The sequence below is a fragment of the Pollachius pollachius genome (genome assembly GCF_949987615.1).
Source record: "Pollachius pollachius genome assembly, chromosome: 9".
Classification (NCBI taxonomy): domain Eukaryota; kingdom Metazoa; phylum Chordata; class Actinopteri; order Gadiformes; family Gadidae; genus Pollachius; species Pollachius pollachius.
The window spans coordinates 3,787,474-3,801,756 of NC_136942.1; the positions used below are offsets into that span (position 1 = coordinate 3,787,474).

Genomic DNA, 14,283 nt, shown 5'->3' on the forward strand with positions numbered 1-14,283 from the left:
GAAGGGGGTGACGACGGCTGTTTTAGGGACGTCCTCTGGGTGCACCGGCACCTGATGGTACCCCCGTACCAGGTCCACCTTGGAGAAGAAGCGTTTGCCCGCCAGATGCGCTGAAAAGTCCTGGATATGCGGGACTGGGTAGCGGTCAGGCTTGGACGCGTCGTTGAGGCGGCGGTAGTCCCCACATGGGCGCCACCCACCGTCTGGCTTAGGGATGATGTGCAGGGGAGACGCCCAGGGGCTGTTCGAGCGTCGAACAATGCCTACCTGCTCCATGTGCGCGAACTCCGCCCTGGCGACGGACAGCTTCTCCGGGTTGAGGCGCCTGGCCCTGGCGTGGAGGGGAGGCCCATTGGTCTCGATGTGGTGCTCCACACCATGCTTCACCGTGGGAGCGGAGAAGGTGGGCTTAGTGAGGTCAGGGAATTCGGCGAGCAGCCGAAGGTACTGGTCGCTGTCGGCGAGCGTGTTGGACAACCCGCTGTAGATCGCCTCCCCCTGCGTACAGGCGAAGGAAGCGAAAGTCTGCGAGTTGACCAGGCGCCTGTTCCCCACGTCCACCAACAGGTTGTGGGCGCACAGAAAATCAGCGCCCAGGAGGGGAAACGTGACAGCAGCGACGACAAAATCCCAGGAAAAGCGTTGTCCACCGAAGCAAACATCCACCGCTCTAGTGCCATAGGAACGGATAGGCGTGCCATCCGCACCCACCAACTGCGGACCGTGCTCCCCCTTCGCCACCTCCGATCCCCCTGACGGAATGATGCTCCATTGGGCACCCGTGTCACAAAGGAATCCGCGACCGGAAATGGTGTCTTTTATGAAGAGCAGCCTGTTGGTGACACCAGCGCTCAGGGCTACTTCCGAACGCCGGCCCTGCCGTTTCCCGCCAGTCCAAAGGAGCAGGGCGAGCGGCATCGTTTGGCCTTGGCGCCAAAAGTGGCGTGGTAGAAACAATGGCCCGCAGCGTTACCCTGCTGGCCCGAGGGTCCGGCGTCGTCCTTCGCTCTCCTGCGACGGTCCGGCGGTGGAGCAGCCGCGGGAGCCAGCAGGTCCGGGGACCGTTGAGGCATGGCCAAGACGAACCGGTCTGCCTCCCTGGCCAGGGCGCGGGGTCCAACGATGGTGGTGTTAGCAAGCGCCATCCTGACCTGAGCTGGCAGTGCGCGCATAAACAGCTCCATGAAGAGGATCATGGGGTCTTCTGTACCGAGCAGGTTAAGCATCTTCTCCATACGTGCAGAGGGCCTCTCGTCTCCCAAGTCCGACATGTCAAACAAGCGGCGCACCCTCTCCGCGGTGGACAGCTCAAATGTCTCCAGGAGCAGGGCCTTGAGGCGCTCATACTTGTTTGTCGCCGGGGGGGCGGACAGAAACCCCACCACACGCGCTGCGGTGGAGCTGCCTAACATAGCCACAGCATGGTTGTACCGGTCGTCGTCGTCGGTAACGTCGCTTTTATAGAAATGTGCCTCTACTATAGTGAACCATGCAGCAGGCATTGAGTCCCAGAACTCTGGCAGCTTAAGAGTGGGGGTGCGCACGACCTGCGTCACCCTGACAGGAGACGGTGATGTCTGCCGCTTTGAACGTCTTCCTCGGGCGGACATGTTGCAGAATTGCAGTGTTCGCTTGTGCGGTTTTTGTAAACGAATAAATTACAAAAACGAACGTCGGGGTCACCAATGTAGTGCCGGAGGAAAAGGAGGACGTAGGCAGCGTAATAATAACTGTTTTAATCCAAAAACGACAGAGCAGAACAATCACTCGCAGCGCATGGCTAGAACTCGTGCAACCGCAACACCCGTCCCCCTAGACCCCCGTGACTCATAGCCAGTTCCCTCCCACTCGATCAGTAAGAGGGGAACACGAGCCCATAATGTAGTCACTACACTATAATGTATTAAAGAATTTAATTAACTTGTTCATGCAGTGTACTGGGGCGGTATTTTGGCACAGGATCCACCAAACATTTTCCCATTATTTTGCCATGTACAAAATGTAGATGATTAACATTCTCTCTTATTATAGTTCATTAATTCAGCAGTTTCCCTTTTCAGTCATGAAACATAGGCTAGCCGCCAGACGTACTAATGAAAGTGAGAAAACATGCAGGCAGCAAAGAAAGTTGTTTATAAGTGAATGTTATGGCCATCAATATATGGCGAGATATATATGCGTGTATATTCTTCTCAAGTGTTCTGACTCTTTAATCGATATGGCGGGGTCATTGTGCCCTGCCCTTTTAAACTAAAACTAATATTTTGTGAAGCCGCCAGCGATACAAACCTGTCTGGCAGATGTTTAAACCTTGTGTTGCGTCAGGTGAGTTCCTTATGATTCACTGTATCGAATCTTCAATCTCCAACCCAGCGTAGAGAAAAGCATGGATAATACCCTGGAAACGCCTACTCCAGACTACTTCACACAGACTCTTGTGACCGTTGCGCTGCGGACTTGAATCGATTAGGCGATCAGGAAATGCGTTTACCGTTCGGTATGTGCAGGGCCGGCCTGGAGGTTTGCGTGTCCCTAGGCGAGATATTGATAATAGCCCCCCCCATCATAATCATTTCATTTAATCAATATAATTATTCTATAATATAACGGTTAATTGTTGGGTGTCAATAATACATATTGTACTTTGAGAACCAGAACTATCTAGACTACAAGGACTAGAAAGTCCTTGTAGCGTCTGCAGAAATCACTATATTAGCCACGGCAAAGTGAAATACTATACAAAATGGTAAAATAAGACCCAGTTGTACGTCACCAATAGCCATTTATAATGTCGTCAACCTGTTTTAGGCTGTGTTCTTCATCACTTTTTATCATTTTCGTTGAAGTTCTCTTTACATCCTGACAGCAATCAATAAATCAATGTTATTGTTGGTAAATCATAACATTGTTAGCATGTTGATAAACAGAGAAAGTCCTATGGCCAATGGGCATTTCATTTTGAGACTTTAACATCTCTTGTGGGTGCGGGCTTGCGTCTTATAGGCATTAATGGACGCTTGCATCCTTTTTCCTGCGGGTAATTTTTCTCACGGCTAGGATGGATCCATTTATATACCCGGCCACCTGCGTGCACCATTCCGGTGCACTCATTGCACATTACCAGAGTCTTCCAAACTGCTTGGTGGACTTAATTCTGAAACCAGCATGCTACTCACGTGTTTTGGAGGAGAGGCTTTGAAGGGAGGGCTGAGGCCTGGGATTTTTCCGTTTCAAAATGTAACTTGGTTTCTCCAAATTGCCTACCCTACCTTTAAGAGAAATGCTGATTCTCGAGAACATGTGACACGTGACAACGTGTGTATTTTTGAGCACATTGGGATTGTAACATTATTATAGTTTTTGGTTATTTAGTGTATTTACTTTGGCTCATTGGGAGCCCACTTGCTGGTTGGAGGGGTGTGACAGGCATGGGAAAATCACAGGCTTCACATGACCGGCACAGGCTGCGACACTAAATTGCCCCCCCCGTGTGCACGGTGAAGCCTAGCCTGGACCAGTCAGAGCAAGGGGAGCAGAGTACAGTAGAGTCCCGAGCAGGAGGGTTCCCTCATTCCCCAGGGAAATGCGTAGTCTCAAGCGTGTACAAATAGAAAAGGCTCTAGTGTTTCGTTCGTTTTTCACTTTTTTCGCTGTTTACTACACTCTCTGAAGGTACTAGGGTCCACCTAATCCTCTCTCTCAAGTGCTCTTGTTCTCTCTCTCTCTCTCTCTCTCTCTCTCTCTCTCTCGTTCCCTCTCTCTGCTCACCTGGATCAAGGAATGGTCTTTCAAAAGTTCCTCTTCTGAACCACTCCCCAAGACTCTTGTCTTTTTTGTTTTTCGATTGTTATTATTTCCTTCAAGTTTTTTTTGATTTCTGGATTCGACCATGCATCTTTCTACGGAGCACAAGATTGAGCTAGGACTGACAGAGCAAGGCACGGACAACCTTGCCTTCGCCGTGAGTACTCCTGTAGTCTACTGATGTCTTCATGTCTTTCAAGACACACACTTCTCCCTATCATCTCCTATTGGACAGGTCCCCTCATCCTCGTCACCCATAGAGTCTAAATCAGACCTGTTGAAGTTTGGGTTTCTGTTGAAGTTAGTTTTCTTCCCCGGTGGTAATGTTTCAAACCTCCATTCTTCTTGAACAGTGGTCCCAGGGTTTTTTTTCACTGCTTGAGAGGAGAGCAGAGGCATTAAGGGCATCATGCATAAATGCCGAGGCAGGAGTGTGGAATGGGCTTGGACCAAAGCCTGCACCGACACAGGAATTCCAATTCAGGCTATAGTTCCGGCTATGTTACGATGTATCAAGCTGATTTAAGCTTGGAGCAAAATGTAAAGAAATAAAAATGTAGGCCTAATTCCATTTATGGATCATCAAAAGAAACAGGTCAATAATATCTAAAGACATAAAGAGAAAGATGTAAATATAGAAGAAGGAATTAAAGGGTTTGTTGTGAACGTTGTAAGGGCAGAGGTCAGACAGCATGGGGAAATGCAGGTTTTCACAGCTGTTAACCCCTAGCCCCATACGTCTCCTAACGCCAACCCGTGCTGTAGAACCACTCAATTTGTGATCTATGAAAGATTTAGGAAAAATAAAAACCATGGGGTCACCAAATAAACAGGGAACAGCTGTAGGAACAAAATAAAATGGGTAATTTTCTTACGCCTGTCCTTGCTGTCACGATGCACCATTTTATAGTTCTAAACGGTCAAGATGGCAAGAAGAAGACGGCTGTTTTGTGTGGTTCATTCTTTTTGGCTCCCAAGCTAATTGACGGCACAGCTTCCTTGTTGCGTCTTTGCATTCTCATTCATGCCATGTAAATGATTTGAATACATCTGGTGGAGATGAGCAAATTCTAGCGTTGTCTTATTTTATCATCCAACTATGAACCCTCTGTATGATGATGACATTTTTTTTGGTATTCCACCACTTTTTTTATTAGGTGTCTCTCATTTACACCAACTTAAGCGACTTACATTGAGCCATGTCATTAGAGCTAGGTAGAACTTTGGATAAATCAGCGAACGTATCCAACCGCAAAAACTGATCCACATGTTCAACTCATGGGTAGTCTCATAAGAAACACACACAAAAGACAATATTGGCAGCGAAAGGAATCTGCCATTAAAGGTAGGATCAGTTTCAACCCCCCTCCCTTGTCCTTTCGGACAGGACAGAGATTCTTTTGTTTCCTGTTTAATTTCCCCAAGAGTTTTTCAGTTCAGGGTCAGAGGTCAAGGGAATGTGCTCTTCATTCTCTCTCTCTCTCTCTCTCTCTCTCTCTCTCTCTCTCTCGTTCCCTCTCTCTGCTCACCTGGATCAAGGAATGGTCTTTGAAAAGTTCCTCTTCTGAACCACTCCCCAAAACTCTGTAACATAAATTGTTACAAAGTCAGTTTACTGGATAAACCAATAATTGTATATATTACAACTGTGAATATAAGGTTACTGCTACCAGTCCCAGGGTACTTTAACTGTCCCAGGTTACTATTAACTGTCCCAAGGGACTTCTACCTGCCCAAAGATACTACTTACTGTCCCAAGTTATTTCTAACTGTCTCAGGTTACTATTAATTGTCCCAAGGTACTTCTAACGTTCCCAGGTTACGTATATTATGTAACCTGAAGTTTGTTGTGGATACCTCCTGTGTGTTTTTGCAGATTTCTCTGGAAGTCGAGGGCTGTCATGGTGCAAAAGTAATCCCATCGGAACGCCCTATTTCAAAGAACAAATAACCAGTGACTTTCCATCTTATCATTGGAATGTCATTTTACTTAACTGCTAACGTGACGTCTCTGCATCCATGATTATTGTCATCACTATTATTCACTTATCTAATGCTAAGCAAATGTCTTCGGAGGCAAGGCTTAGAATAAAATGATTAAATGGCTGTCTGGACCAAGTTGAGAGGCATAATTAATCATTGAAAGAATACATTTGGTATTAGGTTTTTTTTAAACAAATGTTTGTAATTAGAGTCTGGAAATAATGTCCTAATAGAATAACCTGGTGAAAACCATCTACTAGTGGTCAGTATCAAAATACTGGTTGGCATTTACCAAAGCAATCTGTCAAAAGCTGTCACAGGTTACTGCAAACTTTCCCAAGTCACTTACTAACAAGGTAACTGTAACCATCCCAAGTTACTCTTTCTGTTAGTAGTAAACATCAACATCAACAATATTTACAAGTTGTCACAACTGTCAATTTTCTTTAGTGATTAGTGAGCTCAATTTGTAACAGTGTATTGTACAGCTTAATTTGCTGCTAGTTTTGAAACTATAGTAGTTATTATTATTAACCTTTATTTACCCAGGCAAGCAAATTAAGAACAAAATTCCTATTTTCAAGTGAAGCCTGAAAAGAGCTAGAAGCTCTTTAAGGGGAAGTGGGAGGGGAGTGCTAAAAGTGAAAACAAGGTTATATAAATTACACTATAATATATAATATAATATAATACAATACAATACAATAAAACAGTTAATCAGTAGGGCATGACAAGAAAGCCTATTTAGCAAGTGCAGGAGTCAACTTTGATTTGTTGCAGATTTTGTTTGAAGACAGAGAGAGAGGTGAAGACAGAAAGTTTAAGGGTGTTTTGTAGGGCGATCCAGTCAAAGGCTGCAAAGTTACAGATCTTAACCACTAGGTGGGAGCAAAGGTTCAGTTTATGCCTTACGGGTGCTTACAGAACACTTACAGACTTCACAGTGTCAAAAGAGAACGAGAGAACATGTCAGACATTCAATTTAACAATTCTACAATCCAACATCTACAATAAGACAGGCATCACACACACACACACACACACACACACACACACAGACACCACGTCAGCAATGAACTTGAAAGGTTCTTCTTTGAGCGTCAACATAGCTACATGGCCGCTTATCTGCTCAAGAGGAAGGTACAGAATTAAGAATTCCACCTGTCAGAGATGATAGATGAGGTTGGGGCCGAAGGTCAGGTTGGGATCTAAGGTCAAGCCAATCCTTATAATTACTTTTGATGGGAGGAGAACCCCATTTTTTCTTTCTTTTTGATGTCTCATTTATCTATATAGATATATAAAAATATGTTTAGATATATACGTATGTCTGGTTGTTGTGGGCCTTATATCCCTTTCTAATGAATCCCTTGGCGTACTGTTAAAACGTGTGGATTTTGAGCTGTGGATTATAAAGTGGAGGAAAAAAAATAGTCTTCTGCAGGTGCTACTCAGAGCAAAAAAAGATTGACAGAATAAACTTTTTTAAAGATTAAACTTGCTCACTCCCTGTTTTCTATGTTTGTTTTCACTCGGATGCATGTTGAAATGTGGATGCCAGTTGTATACCGCATGTTTATTGAATACTGTCTTTATTCCTTCTGAAGCCATGTGTTTCCAATGGGCGATTTTTAGTTCCTTGAAAGTATATATATATGTCATGAGCTAATCACCTAATCTTAATAATAAATGTTGATGATGAAGTCTTTCGAAGAAATCCATCTTTCATCCAAACTTTACACGGTCAGGAATGTGAGGAGTTGGATCGTATGAGACGCGGACAAACACTCATCGGTTGTTCAACATAAAGGGGCCCACATACAGCCCAGACTCAAACCAACGGCCAACTGCCTTTATCCGACCACTCTGTTGCCCGTCATCTGACCCGTTCGGCAGAAAAGTTGCATTGGAACATACCGACAAGACTACTGCCATCTACACCATCCTGCGCTTGCGTGAGATGCAATAGGTCTCCTGAACATCGGGTGGCCCTCGTCTCGTGGCGATAGTCTGCCCCGCCCACACACCGCACTGATACACAGGTTGTGTGCTAGCAGCGCAAATCTTTGCTAGCAGCACACAACCAATCAGAGTATCCAATGGCTCCAAACCCTCAGACCGCCAACGCTCTTAGACTTTGCAAGTTGAAGCGTCAAGACACTGTCCACGCGGTTCCAAAAGCTTCCAACACAGCTGAACAAACAGAACAGATTTGTTCCCGAACTCGTCCGAGTCTCCCCAAACGTTTCAGATAGCCAACGGTCGGGCCAGTGTGTTCCAAGCTTAAAGGGTCGCCCTGCAGTTAATGCAGAACTTCTCATGGACATCGTTCCACACGTCTTCACAGTCCACTTCAGATTTTTCACCAAGAGAGTACTAGTAACTTTCCCCGGGGTGTGAACTATCTTCCCTGAGAGAATCAACATTTTTGGTGGAAACGATTCAATGTCTCACACACACACACACACACACACACACACACACACACACACACACACACTCCCCTGTCGCCTTCCAAATGATAAACATTGTCGGTGCAAAACCATCCATCGCCCGTGATAAGCGTTGTGTACACAGATGTGAACCTTTCCCAGCATGCACTTGGGGATATCGACGGATGGGTTTCAGGGCCATTGGCTAGGTCAAGCGACATGCGTACGTGCTAAACCGACGTCACGCGTTCCGATGGATTCCCAACAGGATTTATGAATGCCAGTTGAATCTTAATGTAGTCCCTCGTACGTTCTCTTGCTTCACTCAGAGATCTGTGAATAAGTGATGCGCACGTTACCGTACTAGCACCCAACCGCCGCCATGCGACATGTTGACACGTGTTTCACATTATAATATCATATTAACAAGCAGTGCTTTTTTCAAAACACAAATAAACCACACAAGGGTTTCCCCAGGCAATTCCCCATGCGATATTAATACAATATCAGGCATACATAAATAATGTTTTGTCTTGTATGATAATACACTGATGGATTATAATAGAAAGCAGAGAATGCACTCTCTTCAAGCGGGTCTGCCATTGATATGATCTATACATGTCAAATACCAACGTGGCCGGAGCACAAAAGCACCGTTTTCACTTTCAATATGTAACCAAAGATCTCCCATTGGAAACACATGGCGTCCGAAGGAATAAAAAACAGCATTAAATAAACATGCGGTATACAACTGGCATCTACATTTCAACATGCATCGGAGCGAAAACAAAGTTCACAGAAAACAGGGAGTGAACAAGCTTGGTCCTAAAAATGTCGTGCTCTGAGCAGCATAAGACTCTCTTCTTCCTCCACCTTATCATCCACAGCTTGAAATCCACCAGGCTTGGCGCTCCGTGCGATCAGCCTCAGGTGGAATTCCCCGGGTGTAAGATAATACGGGCTCCGGCTGGCGCCAAGTGGCCCGTGATGGCCCAGCAGGTCAGGGCTTTTTCTGTGAGTTTAATTTCGCCATTCCGCAAAATCTCACGGTGATCCCTCCTGTCCTGACAACGCATCTGGTTCCTGTTAGACGACGACCGGCAGTCCATAACTCACGTGCGGCCCTGTCTCCACTTTCTCTACCCATGTGAAGCGAGGACGTCCAGCGAAAATGGTCACTCATAACTCACTGTTGTTTGCTAGGGCTCTTTGCAGCCTTCTTAACATCCATATGGTCCTCTGTGTGTCTTCAAGCAGTTAAGTAGTGCATGTTTCTCCCCATGGCCCCCAACCTAGTGGGCAATATATCATTCATAACTAGTGCTACAAATGGCTGTCAAATGTAAAGTTGTCAGTTGCGCTGTGATATCAGATCTCTAGAGTATAATAACATCAGCAGAAGGAAGGGGGTAGGACACAGAGGAGAAGAGAGAGGAGAAGGAGAGAGGAGAGACGAAGTGATGAGAGGACAGGAAGGAGTCGGGAGGGGATGAGAGTGGAGGAGAGAGGGGAGTAGAGGGGATGAGAGGAGAGACGAGGGGAGGAGAGGAAAGGAGAGGAGAGGTGAGGAGAGGAGAGGAGAGGAGAGGAGAGGAGAGAGAGGAGAGGTGAGGTGAGGAGAGGAGAGGAGAGGAGAGGAGAGGAGAGAGAGGAGAGGGGAGGTGAGGAGAGGAGAGGAGAGGAGAGAGAGGAGAGGAGAGGAGAGGGGAGGAGACGAGAGGAGTGGAGAGGAGAGGAGAGGAGAGAGAGGAGAGGTGAGGTGAGGAGAGGAGAGGAGAGGAGAGAGAGGAGAGGAGAGGGGAGGAGACGAGAGGAGTGGAGAGGAGCTGGCCTTGGTAGTGAGTAGTAACTTTCTTAGTTGTAGCATTGTTGTACTACGGCAGAGTAGCAGGTCTGGACCTAGACAGAAAACTGGCCCTGAGATTTTTGCCCAGCACAACGCACCACAATCTTTTCCGTTGGAAAGTAAGAGGAGGTGGAAATTAGTCTGCAGGCTCAAGAAGGGCCTCAAATGTACATTTGTCAGAAAAAGGTGAACAATGTATCACTACAGTAAGGCTGTTCATAGAACCAAGTGCAAAGCACTAACAATCGCTAGGGGTTAACCCATTCCCTGTATACAAAAAGAGCTAGCTAGGATAAAATGCTAAACCACTAAGTACTATAACTAAGTACGACATACAATAAGTGCGTACATTAAGTGGCAGGACGTACAACATAAAATAAGTGCATTTTTGTATCATAGCCTCATTTCTTTTTTTTGCGCTGATGATGATCGTTGTTTAATGAAGACACTGAGAGCAAAGGTGGAGGCGTTTGAAAATGTGATTGAGGCAGCCCAGTGTCAATCAAGAAAACAACAATCTACATGTTTAATGGATCGGTCACACAAAAAAGAAAACAGTCCTCAGAGAAGACCACCTGGGAGAGAAGCTGTTGCAATTAGATAGATCTACAGCCAATCAGACCAAAGAAACGTGTGACACATGGCAGCCATCTATGTTGTTTAGGAAATTGTCTGAACAGCTCTCCTCCTAGCGCTGGTTCCTCTGTCTGTCTGACCTGGTCTAACCCGGGTCAGGTCTGCTGGAAATCTGTCTGAATGGGAGTAGGCCCAGACACTATGAACACCACAGCAAATAAAACTTCAGCTGGCAGATTGGTCAGAATCTCAGGCTAACCCTGTTGGATTCAACGAGGACAACTTGAATATGCAAAAACGTATAAAACAATAAATACAATTTTAATAACTTGTGAAGTGGGCTATATCCGACAAATGGCTTTCACCAAAGAAAACATAGAAAGTCAAGCCTGCTTGATTGAAGGGTAGAGGGTACACTTAGCTTCACATTAACATTTTCACTTCATTGGTTAAGCGCTTTCTTACCTCAAACCACATGGCTGGGGTTGCCTCCAGGACACTGATATTACAGTTTGAAATGAATGTTGTCCATGTGTCCCAAAGTGTGTCAAGTCCATGTCAATGCATACTCTCTCTCCCTTTCTTGTGCACACAAACACACACACACACGCACACACACACACACACACACACACAATGAGGTCATTTTGAAACAAGCAAACAAACACAAGTCAGCCCTGTAAACCAAGCCCTTCTGTCCGGGCCTTCAAAGATCATTCGGTACACCAAAGGAACCAAAGAGATCTGAAACACTGTTCGATTCCCCCACAGGAAACAATCAATGATAAGAAATAACAGTTGAGATAACAACAATAAAACAAAGAAGGCCCGAACAATGGTCATTCTTTGGATCCGTCTTTATGGTGCTGTTGTGTCTGTGTGTCCTCCTCTTTATGAAGGTGATACGCCTGTTTCTCTTCCCTCATTAACCATTCAAGGGCCCTGAGGTAGAGGACCAGCTACGGAGTGGCAGCACTGGGGTTTCCGGCGACCCCCCGAGGGCAGAGGTGGAGGAGGAGGTGCAGGAGGAGCAGGAGGAGGTGGGGGAGGGTCTGGAACTGGTGTACTCCCTCAACGACCGGCCCCCATGGTACCTCTGCATCCTTCTGGGATTCCAGGTGACTCCTGCCCCTCCGTTGTCCCTCTGTTCGCCCTCTCCTGGCCCCTCTCCTGCCCCTGTCCTTCTGTAACCCTGCTCTTGGCACTTTGAAGGAGAAGCGGAACGGGTACGTCACGCTTACTAGGTCGACGCTGGCAGCTCCACTGGATAAGCAGCCAAGGCCGCTTATAACGAGCGCCCCGTCAGTTTTGGCATTCGGCGGGGAAACTGCGTTGATGGATTTCCCCGCAGGGATTCATAAAGTATAGCCTGGCTCTTCCTCTTCTCCACCTCCTTGTCTCCCCTCTCCTCCTCCTCGTTCTCCTCCCTCTTTCACTCTGCCTTCTCCTCCACTTTCTCATCCTCCTCCTCATTCTTCTCCTCCTCCTCTTCCTCCTCCTCCTTTACCTCCTCCTCCTCCTTGTCACAGAGCTGCCAGAGCAATCCTCGACGGTGAACGCTGTATGAGTGATGACTTTAATCTATGTGCATTGATAGTTTCTTTCCTGAAGTTGCGTAGCTGAATGCCACTCAGTTCTCCAGCCCGCCCTGTAGCCATGAATCCGTGCGTCACCCGTGTATCATCAATGAATTAATTAATTTAAGAAGTAAACTAAGTCTAAAATGATGCATGACATTAACCCTGGTATCCTGGATGAAAGTCTGTGTTGGACCCGTTCACCCAGCGGACCTCATCCCTATCCACTCCGTCTCTCTTTATACTACGTCACCTGACCTGAAGCCTTTCAGCCGGAGGGCCCTGAAGGCAAAGGTCTCGGCTGTGCCGTTGCCCACCGGCTCCTTATCAGACGGCAGCTAGGGCTTGACAAACATAATGCACTCCCCCACGCCTGGTACATGGAATGCCTACAGCTTCATCAAAAAAGCTGCATAACTCCCAAACAGAACCCGCCCCCCCCCCCCCCGCTTCTCCTCCCATCAGCATCTGCTCTGCATTTCTCCATCCTCCCTCCTCCCTCCACCTTCCACCTGATCCTTCACTCTTGTCAAGTGCGAAGGCCTCCCCCGGCCGGTCACCCTGCTACAGTCGTATCTCACTGCAACAAGCAGGTCGCCTCACCCAAGCTTCAAAATGATATTTAGGGATGCGGCATGGCGGCACGACCCTGAAGAAAGCATCCTGACGCCAGGCCGGAGCATCGCAGTCCACCGCTCTCGGTTGTGGCATCACAGGCTGCTGTAGGGAGCCCGAGGGGTTGTCATTCATGACTGCTCTTCAGTCGCGTCCTCTCAAACAACTCCGCGTGACGAATGTCTGTGTGTGTGTGCGTGTGTTGATGTGTTAGAGCACATAGCCTCAATGTGTGTGTGTGTGTGCGAGTAAACGAGTGCGGGTGGCCGGAAGGCACGATCGGGGGCTATGATCCGTAGCCCCCCAACTAGAACCACCTCACCCTTCACCCCTGACACACATTACCGCCACGCCGCCCGCGTCTGATATACGGAACAGCTGCATCACGGAACTAAAAAAGGGCTTGTAAATCTAAATAGAGGCAGTCGGCATCTGTTCTGCGTTTCAATGTATGCTATTTTGATTTAAATAGCTGTAATTCCTCCTGACACTTTCGCACACACACGCACACACGTCGACAAACACACACACGCCACGGAATACCGGATGATGAACCCATCCGGTCTGTACATTCCACCAAAGGTCAGAATCACCTGCTCCTACATCAGTTCCAGCTCCCCCAACGTCCCTTCCTGAACGTCCCTTCATAAAGTACATTTTTATCTCCTGTCCAGATTAGCAATTGGGGTTGAGGTTTGACGACCTCTGCACTCATGAATGTTACCGTTTTTTTCAAATGCTTGAACACTATAGACACATGCTTAGACCAAAGTAACACAACTTGAAGTTTTTGTTTCTATACCTTAAACACATGTAACCATTCCTTAAACAAAAGCGCTGCTTTGCACTTTAGCTGCAATTGTGCAACACACTTGCTCCTTTCTGTAACACACTTGCTCCTGCACACTACACACTATTTCATACATAAGACACTTAATTCAAAAATGACATCTCATTGTACCATTGGGAAAACACATCTATTCAAAATCCTAAACACATTGGTTAATTGAAAATACTTACATGCACACCTGAAAACACTTTCTTCCAAAACTGAACACCAATCAGCCAGCTACAGGAAAAAAGACCACAGTTCAGCCATTTTGAGAACTTTGCAAGCGTGGATGCAGGAAGAGCAAGAGGCAGAGGTAGAGGAGGAAGAGGAGGACAGAGACATCCGTCTCTGTCTGGAGGACGTGGTGGAAGAGGCCGTGCACGGAACATTATTTCCGATGACACAAGAGCAACTTTGGTGGACCATGTCATAAACCATAATCTGACTATGAGGGAAGCTGGGCAGAGAGTCCACCCTAATCGAAGCCGTTTCACGGTTTCATCCATGATTAGGACATTCCGACTGGAAAACAGGAATGTCTTCAACTCTCTACTTTCTACTCTACTCAGACTGTATCTAGAGTATTTGCAGTACTGTACCATATCGCATGTACTGTAC

The 14,283-nt window shown here is 46.7% G+C and overlaps 1 protein-coding gene across 1 annotated transcript in view; it reads left to right on the forward strand.

Moving 5' to 3' along the window:
* Positions 1-3,889: 3,889 nt before the first annotated feature.
* The window catches only part of LOC307080378 (solute carrier family 23 member 1), a gene marked incomplete at both ends in the record, with an annotated part of 31,686 nt that continues 21,292 nt past the window's right edge, over positions 3,890-14,283 (forward strand). Inside the window, 2 exons of the mRNA XM_079743056.1 lie at positions 3,890-3,961; positions 11,580-11,759. Coding sequence (XP_079599182.1) covers positions 3,890-3,961; positions 11,580-11,759 — 252 coding nt within the window. The remainder of the gene's footprint in view (positions 3,962-11,579; positions 11,760-14,283) is intronic.